The sequence below is a fragment of the Phytophthora sojae genome, assembly GCF_000149755.1.
Source record: "Phytophthora sojae unplaced genomic scaffold PHYSOscaffold_2, whole genome shotgun sequence".
NCBI lineage: Eukaryota > Oomycota > Peronosporomycetes > Peronosporales > Peronosporaceae > Phytophthora > Phytophthora sojae.
The window spans coordinates 9375410-9388981 of NW_009258116.1; the positions used below are offsets into that span (position 1 = coordinate 9375410).

The 13572-nt window shown below is 57.9% G+C and overlaps 5 protein-coding genes across 5 annotated transcripts; 2 read left to right on the forward strand and 3 right to left on the reverse strand.

The window, feature by feature from the left end:
• Positions 1-1892: 1892 nt before the first annotated feature.
• On the forward strand, positions 1893-2867 carry PHYSODRAFT_482323 (hypothetical protein; the record flags this gene model as incomplete). Its single annotated transcript, XM_009522724.1, has 2 exons — positions 1893-2181; positions 2254-2867. The coding sequence occupies 2 exons, from the start codon at positions 1893-1895 to the stop codon at positions 2865-2867; spliced, it is 903 nt and encodes a 300-aa protein (XP_009521019.1).
• Positions 2868-3267: 400 nt separating this feature from the next.
• On the reverse strand, positions 3268-6078 carry PHYSODRAFT_312054 (hypothetical protein; the record flags this gene model as incomplete). Its single annotated transcript, XM_009522725.1, has 7 exons — positions 3268-3326; positions 3558-3944; positions 4022-4219; positions 5096-5261; positions 5301-5606; positions 5679-5764; positions 5895-6078. The coding sequence occupies 7 exons, from the start codon at positions 6076-6078 to the stop codon at positions 3268-3270; spliced, it is 1386 nt and encodes a 461-aa protein (XP_009521020.1).
• A 3539-nt stretch (positions 6079-9617) lies between these two features.
• Positions 9618-10562, forward strand: PHYSODRAFT_487311 (hypothetical protein; the record flags this gene model as incomplete). Its single annotated transcript, XM_009522726.1, has 1 exon — positions 9618-10562. One exon carries the CDS (start codon positions 9618-9620, stop codon positions 10560-10562), a length of 945 nt encoding a protein of 314 aa, XP_009521021.1.
• A 12-nt stretch (positions 10563-10574) lies between these two features.
• On the reverse strand, positions 10575-11848 carry PHYSODRAFT_555442 (hypothetical protein; the record flags this gene model as incomplete). The annotated part of the gene is made up of 5 exons (XM_009522727.1): positions 10575-10949; positions 11027-11209; positions 11285-11377; positions 11447-11558; positions 11640-11848. 5 exons carry the CDS (start codon positions 11846-11848, stop codon positions 10683-10685), a joined length of 864 nt encoding a protein of 287 aa, XP_009521022.1. The 3' UTR covers positions 10575-10682.
• Positions 11849-12068: 220 nt separating this feature from the next.
• Positions 12069-13382, reverse strand: PHYSODRAFT_486377 (hypothetical protein; the record flags this gene model as incomplete). The annotated part of the gene is made up of 1 exon (XM_009522728.1): positions 12069-13382. The coding sequence occupies one exon, from the start codon at positions 13380-13382 to the stop codon at positions 12069-12071; it is 1314 nt and encodes a 437-aa protein (XP_009521023.1).
• Positions 13383-13572: the final 190 nt, after the last annotated feature.

Here is a 13572-nt window from a genome sequence, read left to right on the forward strand (position 1 = left end):
AGGTTGCTACGGGCCCGCGACTACCCGACCATCCAGATTGGACGTACGCGAGACATTATCATCCAGCTGCCACCGGTTACCACACCTAGAAAGGAAGCCCTCATCCAACCTGCGCGAACGGCAACCACCAAGTCCAAGCACGTGCTCGACTGGTGTCTGAGCATCGCTCACAGCATCCCGTGGAACTACTGGACCGTCCAGGATAGACAGCCACGGCTACTCGAACTCCCTGTGCTGGCAACGCCACTGGTATGGAATATCACCCGCGGAACAAACACGATCACGGCCACGTACGCGAACAACGGTCTCACTCGCCAAGCGCTGACACTTACAAGGAACCAGGACGGATGGACGTGGCACTTAGCGTCTGCAGCTCCTGCGCTTGAAAGCACAGGCGATCTCGCCGAGCTCAGAGCTTGGGAACGCATGAGAGCGCTCGTCGTAAAGTCTGCGCCAGGAACCACCGTCTACCCGTGGGCAGTACCACCAGCTACACCTGGCAGAGCGGCTGCGACGACGGTCCGCAAACAACGTCACGGTTAATTCGACAAACTCTGCAGCACGCGCTTCAACCAATGCTGGACAAAATGCAGCGAAGAGAAGAACGATCATCATGGGGAAAGCAGCACTGACACAGAGCCCAGCTCAGTTGTGGGACACCAATGGCCTCTTTACGGATTACCAAAACTGGACTACGTACCGAATCACTCTCGGTGGGCTGAACCTCTACTGAGAAGGATGGCCCACCCACCGGGCCTGCCCCGAAGCAACATGCTCGACTCACCGCGAAACGATTGATTATATCATCTGGGAGTGCGAAAAAGCCCAGCTTTCATGGCGGCACTGGGTATCCAAGTGGCTCGGCCGCGAGTGTTCCCAGAACGACATCGCCAGTCTCCAGCCTGCCATAGCCCAGCGACAACCACCAGCAGTGACTCCCGAGCTACTCGCCCACACCCAGCAGTGCACAGCGATATGGACACCCCACCACAACGAAGCGATGGCAACGTTATGGCGGATATGGACGACCGTGACCCCTGTGCTGCTGTGGCGCTTGCGTAACGACGCTGTCTTCAACAACGAACACTCATCTCCACAAGAAACGCGAGCAGCCGTGTGGTCTGCTGGTATTTACCAAGTCCAGGCGATAACAGCAGCTTGAAAGAAGAAGAGCGCGACCCGCGTTCAGGCATGGTGCCTGGAGACATGCCTCGGCATCATGACGACGAGTGACACCTCCACATGGACGCCACCTCTCGATCACTGGTGTCTTCATTGTGCGATTAGCTCGCAGCAGCAGACACCGCCAGGAGGCGGATGGATCCTGTATCACCAACGCGCCAACGGGACGTGGCACACCCGCAAAGCTGGTAGCATGGGGTTCCCAGCTACCGACTCCAGCCAGAACATGGCCAACCAAGTTCTCACCCAAGGTATCGCGGAGCTCCTCCAAGCAGCAACACCAGAAACAGTCTACGTCCGCATCGAAGGCCACGCGAACATACTCCGTCACCAAAACAGACCAACCCAGGCGGCAGACACCGACGAGCTCAGCCAACTTCTCGGGCAGCTCTTCAGTGTGCAGTGGGGCAATCCTTCACTGCAATTGCTACGCCCCGCAAGTATTCTGGCGAAGAACACAACGAACACGACGCATGACTTCGACTGCATGACAGCAGAGGCGGCAGCAACACCGTTGCATGCGTACCTCTTGCGGTCCGCCCGGAAGCATCAGCCCAGCCCCTCGAACTCATCCAGACAGCCGACCGGATCTATCCAGTCACAGCTTCTTGCATATCAGGCAACTATAGGACAAAATTAAGCCTCAAATAGACTGCCTTTAACCCCGGATACGCTTCCACGCAAGCAGCACAACCTACATCGTCGACGTCATGCGCTCCGCCGGCCTGCTGCTGCTGCCTGCGCTGCTCAGCAGCGCGCTGCCCTTGGCCAAGGGCGAGTCGGCCACCTACTGCGTCAAGTGGCGCGCCACCTCCAGCTGCGACCCGCACGGCCAGCGCGAGCCGCAGAACGACGCCGCGTGTTCCAAGCGCATCGCCTCGGGGCTCTCGGGCTTCTGCGAGTGCGAGGGCCGCCGCCGCGTGCGCGAAGTGGACTGCGAGCACCACGAGTTCACGTGCGAAGAGGCCTGCGCGCAGGACTCGTCCGCCGACCTCAGCTGTGAGGAGACGCACTGCAATGGACTCACTGTATCATAGCTGTAGCTGACGCTTGTGTACTTTGTTGCTGCAGACCCGCAGGGCTTCGAGCACGTGACGTGCGGCAGCTCCATCAAGCTGGTGCACGAGCCCAGTCGCTATCGGCTGCACTCCCATGAGATCCAGTACGGCAGCGGCAGCCAGCAGCAGTCGGTCACGACGCACATGGCGCGCAACGACGTCAACAGCTACTGGCTCGTGAAGGAGGGAGACGGCGAGGCCGCGTGCGAAGTGGGCAAGCCCATTGAATGCGGTGCCACGGTCCGGCTGGAGCACATGCAGACGCGACGCAACTTGCACTCGCACATGTTCAAGGCGCCGCTGTCGTCGCAGAACTTGGAAGTCAGCGCCTTTGGAGTCGCTGGGGAGGGCGACAGACTCGACACGTGGGTCGTCGAGTGCCAGGAGAACCAGCAGTGCTCGGCCGAGGGACAGTGCGAAGACGACGGCCTCTGGAAACGAGGAGAGCTCGTGCGCTTCCGCCACCGATCCACCAACCACCTGCTGTCCACAAGCTCCACGTCGAGGTTCGACGACAGCAACTGCCCGCACTGCCCCATCAACGGCCAGCAGGAGGTGAGCGCGAGCTCCTTCCGCAACGAAGACACACTCTGGTTCGCTGGAGAGGGGATCTACGTGACGGAGTAAACAGAAAACAACACAAACGTGGGTGAGAGTAGACGGACTGCCGAGCAGCAGCCCTTTAACATTAAACGCGACGCCCCAATCCGTACTTGACTTGACGCACTATTAGTTGTAACTTTACTTGGTAAATAGGCCAACTCCCTCCCGATTGCTGGTTATATTGCTCGGCTGCGCTTCATTTACGTGTCGTCTGGTTCGACCACTTCAAAGCCGTCGTCGTCAAGATCAAACTTTGTCGTCTCGTCACACTCGAGGAATACCGGGGGTACACCCCCCTGGTTGGTCGGCATCTCGAACAATGCCTTGGTCAGCGCCTTCTCTTCTTCCAGTATCTTCCGGATGAAATTGCACGATACATCGGACGGGTCAGCATTCATTGACGAAATGCGCGCGCAGCACGTCATTACATCGTGGGTCCCCAACGCAACATCCAACCGCCCGGCAAGCTCCAGCATATACGACCTGACAGCGTGCTTGTACCACCGGATCGACTTCGCCTCAAGCGTAAGCAGTTTGGTCACGATCTTACGAATGTACGTTTCTCCATCGACTTGATCAATCGTCGAGTGTAAGAACCTTTTCAAGTGCGATGCAGAAGACTCGGGGCACGCTAAGTAAGACTGCAACAAAAGAGGCAAGGCAATACGTCAGAACTTGAAATAGTGAAGAAATAGGCAGCAGGAAGCACAGCACTCACCGAAGGGAATAGCGACATAAACTTCTCGGCATGAACAAGAGTTTCCATCTTAAGCTTCTTGGCTCGCTTTTCTTCGTCGCGCTTTGCTTGCTCGGACTGGATGGAGGCTTCGTTCAGGTCCCTCGTGAACTGCCGCTCCTCAATCTTCGATATGATCCAAATCATGCATGCGTCTGGGTCGTCCCCAATTTCTCTCACACTAGCTTCCGCATCTTCTTGTGTGAATCCCATCCCAACGAGCCGGTCAACGGTAAGGCTATGCCGAGTGCGGTTAGTGACCCCACGACGACGACCGTTTCCTGCACGACGCGCAGTCTTCTTAGATGGCGATTCCCCCGTGTCGGAGTCGGAGGAAAGCGCATACATACCCAGCTCTTCTTCTTCTGCAAGATCAGCACAACAAGTGTTCACACGTCAACACAGATCATAGTTGTGCACACTACAAATGACTTAGACGTACCGTCTTCCAGAAGCTCGTCCGCCTCATCGTCCTCCTGCTGCCTCGTCGCCTTCTTTGCCTTTGCCTTCCCCTTTCCTTTGTGGCTTGTCGTCCCATTTGTCGCTGCTGCGTTCTTTCGGGGCCTGCCGCGCTTCTTACCCGTTTTCGATTTGGTGGCAGTAGGTGTTGACACCGCTGATGCAGGCTGCGCAGTTGTAGCTGCGTTTGCGGGACTTCGCGCTGCAGCTGGGGTCGTATTTCTCGTTGTTTGAGGTTGGGGCCTAGGTGCAGTCGCTACCGGCGGTGGTAGGGGACCGCTCCTAGGTGGCACGGCCGGTGGGTTCGGTGGGATGACTACCGGTGCTGGGATCGTACTCCTCGCTGGCTCAGGCTGGGGTCTTGGCGCAGTTGCTACCGGTGCGCTTCTAGCTGGCACCGGTGTTTGGCTCGGTAGAGTTACTGTTGGTGTCGGGGTTGTACTTCTCGCTGGTGCTACTACAGTTTTCGGCGGTGCTGCTGCTGCTGCTGCTGGGGCCGAGGAGGTAGGTAGCACCGTTGCAACTATCGAGGTGACTATCGCTGGAGAGGAGCTCGAACGTACCGCTGTTGGCTTGGACGAAGATACTACTGACGATTGTGCAGCTGCCATTACTGGAGCCCTCTCAACCGAAGTAGCTCCGTTTTGAGAAGCTGCGGTAGACACTGCGGTAGATGAAGATGGGGTTGACCGCAACACGTTGCTCCCCGTAGTTGCTACCGTATGAGCAGATTTCACCTCAGCGGGAACTGTAGATGGCACTGCGAGAGGAGCCGGCGGTGCCGGGATTGGCGTCGCCTTAGCTGTTGGTGCAGCTGCTACCGGAGCCGGTGAGGCTTTTGCCTGGGCAGTAGCCACTGGTCCTAGAAACAAAAAACATTATCACGCCGTCGGTCCATTAGTCAGTAATGCTTCAATTTGCCACCGGTTGCTGACCAACTCACCTTGAGTCTCTTTATTAGCGGCAGTCCTAGGAGCCTCGATCGCCTGGACGGGGCTTTGCGGTATTCTGCTGCTTTCAAGATTTCGTTTCGCTTCGGGGGCACTGTTCGGAACACTCTTTGCAGCCGCTTTGGGCTCGGCGACCTTGGTTACCGCTGGAACCTTCTTCGGAGCAGCTTCTTCAGGCACCGACTTTGGTTTTAGTCCCAGCCGAAGTACCGGAGCAACCGCTTTGCTCTTCAAACCTGTATGGGCTGCACCATTGACTATTTTCGCGTCGGCCTTTGGCATCACCGTAGCACCTACACTTCCAGAGCTTACAGGAGGAGAAGCAGGTTGTGGCTGCGATGCCGCCAATGTCTTCGCCGCAGGCTCCGCACCCAGCCTCAACACTGGCTGCTTGGGCGATGCGACCCTCGGAACTGCAAGTGCAGTCCCCGGGGCTGCGATCGCTCGCCCCGACGAAGCTGCAGAAAATCCAGTCACCGGTGCCACTGGTCGCTGCCCACTTTCAGCACATGAAGCAATAGGGATCGCAGCTTTCACTCCTCCAAACGTTGCTGCAGCCGTAAACGCCGACGTCCGCGGCGACGGCGTGTTCTCAAGAATCTCGAGCGTGATCTTGGCCTAACAATTCATTGAACACCAACCACATCAGAGCCGTGACGCTTACTTGCACCCCCAACTGCAGTGACTCACCTGCGCTGCATTGCGAAAGTTGTTGGCGACCTGCGCGACCGTCAGCCCGTTCATGGGTCTGTCGTTGATGAAGCGCACCACGTATCCTGCCAACGCATTGGACACAAATTGCAACACCTCTGTCAGTTGATCAACTGCACAATGCCATCAACTGCTAGTAGCGTATGCACCGCAGCGCGCACAACTGCATGAATCGATGGATCGATCGAAGGAAACCTTTGCGGACGCCTGCGCGGTCGGCGGGCGAGTTGGCGAAGACGCTGGAGACGACCGTGTACTTGGGCCCGAGCGGCGGGCTCTTCTGCGCCAGCGACATGCCGAACGAGCGCTCGCCGTCATGCAGCGTCAGCAGCACCTGGATCTGCCTGCTGGCCGCCGCGCCTTGACCCTCGCTCGCCATCCCGATGCTCTGATGGCTAACAACAACACCAGACCTTGCTCCCAAAATGTGATTCGAGCTGCACCATGAGTGTGGCGCACACCAACCACCTCCACAGCCTCACTCCGCATGCTCCACAACAGGTTAAAAGTGTACCACACCTTAATCTATGTGCGCCACATGCGAGACTGTTTCGCCTGACCAATCGATTTGTTCCATCTTCTCCCTCGAGACAAGCTCAGTCGAAGGTCAAGAGATACTGGAAGCCCAGAGCCATGGGCGTGCCGGCCTTCTACCGCTGGGTGCAGGAGAAGTACCCGAAATGCGTCGTGGACTGCGTGGAGAGCCGCGCCGTGGTGCTCGAGGGTGAGCGCCACTTCGAGCTCACGGACACGACGGGCCCCAACCCGAACGGCTTCGAGGTGGACAACCTCTACGTCGACATGAACGGCCTCATCCACCCGTGCGCGCACCCGGAGAACGGCGAGGCGCCCAAGACGGAGGAGGAGATGTACCGCCGCGTCATGGCCTACGTGGACCGCCTCGTGGCCGCCGTGCGCCCGCGCCGCGTGCTGTACCTGGCCATCGACGGCGTCGCCCCGCGCGCCAAGATGAACCAGCAGCGCGCGCGTCGCTTCCGCGCGGCACAGGAGGCCGAGCAGCGCATGGAGGTGGAGAAGGAGGCGCTCGAGTACATGAGCGCGCTGGGCCACAAGGTGCCCAGCAAGCAGGAGAAGCCCTGGGACTCGAACGTCATCACGCCCGGCACCAAGTTCATGGCCAAGCTGGCCAAGCACCTGCGCTTCTACATCCGCGACCGGATCAACAACAACGCCGCGTGGAAGAGCATCAAGGTCATCCTCTCGGATGCCGGCGTGCCCGGCGAGGGCGAGCACAAGCTCATGCAGTACATCCGCGTGCAGCGCTCGCAGCCCGGCTACGACCCGAACCAGCACCACGTGCTGCACGGTCTGGACGCCGATCTCATCATGCTGGGGCTCGCCACGCACGAGGTCAAGTTCTCCATCCTGCGAGAAGAAGTGCTCTTCGGCAAGCAGAAGTTCGAGCGTGAGCGACAGAAGGAGCAGCAGATGGTGTTGGATGCCAACGGAACGACGCTCAGCAAGCGCAAACGCGGAGAGTTTGGCGAGCACGACGCGGACCTGATCGCGTCGGACTTGAAGCCGCTGCAGTACCTGCACATTGCGACGCTGCGCGAGTACCTGCAAGTGGAGTTCGAGCCGCTGGCGCGCGTGCTGCCATTCGAGTACGACTTCGAGCGCGTGATTGACGACTTCGTGTTCCTCTGTTTCTTCGTGGGTAACGATTTCCTGCCGCACCTGCCGTCGCTTGATATTCGTGATGGAGCGCTGGACTTCCTCATCTTGATCTACGCCAAGTTGTTGCCGGCTATGGGCGGATACATCACAGACGGAGGTGAGGTGAACCTCTCGCGCGTTGATGTGATTCTAGCCGAGGTGGGTCAGGTGGAGGACGTGATCTTCCAGCGACGTGCGCTGAAGCAGGCGGAGAACGAGAGGAGAAGAAAGTCGCGCTTGTCGAATGAGAAGAAGGATCAGATCGCTGCTGCGGCCGCTAAGGACTCGGCTGTTGAGATCCTGAAGAAGCGCCGCATTGATAAGGATATCATTGCTGCGGACAAGAAGTACGGCGGTATGACGGCTCAGGAGGCCGTGAAGGCGCGTGTGAAGGAAAGTGTGGAGAAGAAGCTGGAACAGTACCGGGAAGAGGTTCAAGATGTTGTACGGTTAGGCGAGCCTGGATGGAAGACCAGATACTACAGCGACAAGCTGAAGGCTGATGATATCGAGGTTGGTGGTGGACGTGAACGCGTTTTCCACGCTTACATTGAGGGACTGTGCTGGGTGATGCGCTACTACTACACTGGCTGCGCGTCGTGGCAGTGGTTCTACCCCTTCCACTATGCCCCCTTTGCCTCGGACTTGCGCAACATCGACCGCTTTGAGATCAAGTTTGAAGAGGGAGTTCCATTCCACCCGTTTGAGCAGCTGATGGGAGTGTTCCCTGCTGGAAGCGCTCACGCTATTCCGAAGCCGTACCGGTGGTTGATGTCCGACCCGGAGTCGCCGATCATTGATTTCTACCCGAAGGAAATCCCAGTGGACCCGAATGGCAAGGCAATGCCGTGGCTGTGGGTGGTGCTGCTGCCGTTCATCGATGAGCCTCGATTGCTGGAGGCCATGAAGGAGCCGAACCAGAAGTTGACTGAAGCAGAGAGGAAGCGCAATGCTCGCTTCGGCAAGGAGGTCGTCTTCTTCCACTCCAAGTGCCCCGTGACCAAGAACCCTCCAACCACGGAGCTCGCTGAGGCGCAGGCTGACCCGCGCATCTCTCAGTCGTTCAACGGTACGCTTATCTACATTGAGGCCCTCTACTTCCCTATCGGGGGAATCGTGCCCAGTCCTGAGAAGGCCCAGAGGCACCTGGTGGACATTCCTAACAACCAGTGCTACAGCTTCCAGTACCGCTTGCCGCCTACGCTGCCGCACCTGTCGAAAATCTTGGACGGTGCCCAGTCTCCCAGCCCCGTGCTGATCACGGAAAACGACAAGCGGATCACGATCCCGTTCTTCGGCAAGGCCAACATTAACATCGTGGATTTGGCCGGCGACGCGTCGAACCACACCAATGTGCGTCAAAACTACATGTCGCGCCACAACGGTGGCGGAGGCCGCGGCGGATTCGGTGGTCGTGGTGGTGGCGGATACGGCGGCCGCGGCGGTGGTGGCCGTGGATACGGTGGCCAGCAAGGAAACCAGCGATTCGTGAACAACAACCTGAATGTGGATCGCTATGGCGGACCTCCTCAGCAGCAGCAGCAGCAATACAACCAGTACATGACCAACGGATACGGCAACTGGGGCTCTCAAGAGCCGCGGAATAAGCGCGGCCAGTACAGCGAATCGTACAACCAATACAACGGTGGCCAGTCTTCATATGGCCGACCAAGCTCCGACTACCGTGGCGTCAACGGTGGCTACAACGGTGGAGGCGGCAATGGCGGCCGTGGATACCAGGGCGGATTTGGCGGTCGCGGATACCAAGGCGGATTCGGAGGCCGAGGAGGAAGCCGCGGTGCCCCCATCCAGTCAGCGTTCGGTGGCAATCTGGACCCAGCGCAAGCGTACCCTTCCAATCACATTAGCTCCTCTGCTCCTGCGCCGCGAGGCCTCGAGGCGTTGAAGGCTGGCCTTCGTAGCATGCACCAACAGCGCCAGAACAACGCGAACGGCCCTCCTGGAGGCAACGCCACCCGCTACGATCGGTAAACTTCTCGTGGCCAGGCCATCGTTTCGCTGCCGACAACTGAGTCCGCAGCCTAATAGTGTAGAGTTCCGCGACGGACGCTAGGAAGAACAACTAGAGCGCGCAAAGCTCCCGACGACAACGACATACTATCAATTTCATATTTGCATTCCCTTCAACTTTAGCGCTTCGCCTTATTTTCACGTCCGCAGTTTTCTGAACTTTTGCACAAAGTTTCCTACCCTCATTTTTACACTTTACAAATACCTAGCATGACACGGTGGCTCGATGAAGAGGTGAGTGAGGAGAAGCTGGAGCCCATGCCGCCGCCGCCAGCGCCCCGAGCTCACCCGGACTCATACACCACGCGCTCCAGTCAACGGCGAAGGCCCCAATGCAATTTCAGCGACGCGGGGGACGAAGGTTTGACGCCGCAGCCGCCTCCAGTCCCGCACACCCATCCGCTGGTGGCATTGAGTGATGAGAGGGCGCGCAACGTCAAGATACAGCGAGAAGGCGGCGGTATGGCCATCCGAAGCAGCGAGAGGACCTACAGACGTCACCCGATTGCCACGGGCAAGCGACTGAACACGGCGTTCCTAAACCGTTCGCGCATTACAGCGTTCGCAGAGCGGGAGAGCCCCGAACCAGAGGAAGAGATGGACCACCCCTTTGCAGTCGAGACACAGCACGCCAGTCGAGCTATTGAACTGCAATTGCAGCAGCAAGGTGAGGAGATGGAGATGACGCCGGAGCTGCAGCCGCTGGGTGAAGAGGAGCGCACTAAGGCCGCGACGGAGGCGAGTGCCAGACGTCGCGAGCTGCTGCAAGCTGCTCGTCGTGCCGCGAGTGAGAGCAGATGGAGCGGTGAGGATACAGAGTATGGTGGAGAACTAGCGAATGGAAGGGGTGCGAGCGCGCTGAAACGCCATAGTGAGAGGAAAGTGCGGAAACAGCTTAACGCCAAGTGGCTGCAGTCTCGACAGGACCCTGCGAACCGCCCCAAGGGGCCGCTAGAAAGACCCGAGGAGAGAGATTTGAGGGAGACGCTGTTCCGGACCACGGCAAGAAATTTATTGCGCTCAGGGGTGCTATACGATGAAGCGGATGCAGCACGGAATGCTACGTTCAAACCGATGAGTAGGTCGCAATTGCCTGTCGTGTCAAGTGGGATTGTGGGGCTGCCGGGATGTTGTTTTGAGCACTACGACTCGTAGTCCGCAAGTATTGGAACAGGGAATAGAGTTGGTATTTGATTTTTGTGTGGCAATTATCATGAAATACACCATTGCCGTTCATTTCATTCATTCAGCTGAGCTCTCTTCTCCAGCAAAAACTCAATAGGATGGCAAGAACGCCGCCATCTCGCGGAGGTATTCCTTCTTCTCCTTGGTGATCAGCACAGCATTGAACACAAGAATCGCGAGCACCAGGACAGAATGGGAGACTTGCAAAGGCGATGACCAGGCGACGAACTCTGCCAGCATCACGGCCGCCTCAATGGCGGCAAGCACTCCCACCGTGTACAGTGCTTTGCCTGCCAAGTCCCCCACACTCAAGATCATCACAGCGACCAACAGCAGTAAATCTGTCACAAGCACAAACTGCACCAACGGAAGTTAGAAACCACAGCCATGGCAACGACGAACACCGCGTCAGTTGTAGCCGCCTTGTTGTCTACCTTCTTCACAGGATTGCCTTGCACGGACTGAGAGATGCCATCTCCTGCCCCACGAAGCTGAGCCGAAGCGGTACCAGTTGAGTAGTCATCCTCATCAGTTGCAGTGGTATAGCTCCACGCGCTCAAGCAGCACAACGCCAGCACCAGCGGCACATTCATCCACACCACACTGCGCACCTTGTGCTACAAGCCACATCAAATCATCGTCAGCAACACCACACCATCCACAGCATAACGCATCTCAGCCAGCCAGCTCACCTGCCGCAGTTCTAGCCGATACACCTCGCGCTCCGCCTCCCGCAGTCGGTTCTGCAGAGCATTGGTCGGATCATGGACATGTCGAGCATGGATCTGCACATGGCCACACATTACCTTAGTCCCAGGATACTTCTGCTCCTCTCTCCAGTCACCAGCTCTCACCACTCGTCGGAGCTTCTCTTTAGTCGAGAGTTCACTGTCAAATCGCGTCTCCAAATGCGGCAGCAGCAGCCTCGTCACATGCTGACTCGCCACTCGATCATAGTGACCCTGCCTGTTGCATCGCAACCACAAGTCAGCTCCATAGTTCCCAACACCTTTTTACTAATTATACGAGCTTGGTGGGCGCTCGTACCACACTCGATCATTGTCCAGCAGCCGCTGCAGTCGGCGGCAGGAGGAGCCCAGCGACACGACGTCCCGCAGCGCCAGGAAGCCGGCGATGCGCGGCCAGACCTGCCGCAGACGCTTGGAGTGCAGCTTCACGCGCTTGCCCAGGTTGCGCAGCCGCGCCTCCTCCACGGTCGACGCGCGCGGCAGCAGCGGCAGGCGCTCGCCTTCCATGGCCCTGGTTCGAGGGAGTCTGATTACCAGGTTCAACCTACGACTAATTACTTACCGTAAAAATCAATTAGTCTCACTGAAATTTACGGTATGAAGTAGGAGGATGATCGCAAACAACAGTTAAAGCGGAAAGGCAGCAAACGCCAAGGCGATGTGACGGCGGAATATGACATTCGATAGGTAGAACATCACTTCAACAAGAGTTTATGTCATATACATTCTACTGTTGACTACGGTTGACACTTGAGAACTTGTGAGCTCCGTCAGGTCCTTGCTTCTCCTTCTCCGCCAGAATGCGCGAGACTCGCTGAGCCAGCAACTGCGACGGGTACTCGATCAGGTAGTAGGTCGCTGTCGAGAGCCCCACGACGAGGATCAACCTAGAGAAGAACCGGTCGAAGTAGTTGCCCTGGGCCGAGATTTTCGGGTTCTCGATGATGAAAGTGTGCATGAGGTAGACGGAGAAGCTGATCTTGCCCCAGAAGCGCAGCACGTTCCACTCCAGCGACGTCGACAGCCACGACGGACGGATCATCTCGATCACGAAGATGATCGCCAGGAACGCGCTCGTGTACGGGAAGCCGTCGGGCGGCAGCGCAGGGTTCGGATGCACCCAGGTGAAGAGCAGGCCGTGGAAGATCACGCTCAACAGCATGCTGATCGACAGCCACTCGACTGCTCGGAGTAGCACCGTGTGCCACAGGCGGAAGGTGAACTTGGTCTCCTTGATCCACAAATCCAATTTCACGAAAACCACGGCGGCAAGGGAGCCCGTGAGGAACGTCCCGATATGCGGTCGCATGGGCATGTGGCTCTGTCGGTACACAGTCATGCCTTCGTACACGATCCACGCCATCAACGGAACGGCGGGTACCAACCAGAAGCGACGCAGTCCCAGCACGCCCAAGACAAATACCGGGATCACGAAGTAGTACGAGATCTCGAGCGGCAGCGTCCAGAAGACATGGTACCGGTACTCGTAGCTGAACGTGAGTGTCTTGTACATGTCGAAATCGGGTCGGCCGCCGATGAAGTAGTGCTTCTGGTCTTCCTTCGACATGAGGGAGAGCACGATCACCGTCACGAAGAACAGCGGGTACACGCGGAAGAAGCGCTTCTGGAAGTAGTCGGCCAGCACGAACGCCCACGTGCGGAGGTTTGCGCCTTGGGCCAGCAGCTTCTTGCTCTTCTTCATGAAGAGCCACGTGAGCAGGAAGGACGACAGGACGAAGAAGACGTCGACGCCAACCGATCCGAGGTGAAGGTTCGGCACGAACTCTTGCGAGTGTTGCACCACGACCAGCATGGCGGCGAGACCACGCGCGCCATCGAGGAACAGAACCTTGGTTTGAGGAGCTGGAGCAGGCTTGGCCTTATCGACCGAGGCGTCAGTGGCTTGCTTGACGAGGATCTGGTCGTCTTCCCGAGGCGTGGCTGACGGAGTACCAGGGTGATCCGAAAGCTCGACAACGTCCAGCTGAATGTCTCTCGCCAAGCTTGGAGCTTGAGTTCTTTGAGTTCCTGCACCCGCCATGGTCTGCTCGCTCCTCTTGGGCTCCAATTGGGTTGTGATTGTTGCCCACACAACTTGTGACGTGGGGCTGCAGGTGCGGGCAAGCAGCATATGGGGACCGGCGAAACTTGTCTTAGGATGAACAACCGAGATGTGCCAAACCTATGGATACGGTTGCACAAGCTGCGGAACGCCACGCCATCACCAGGCT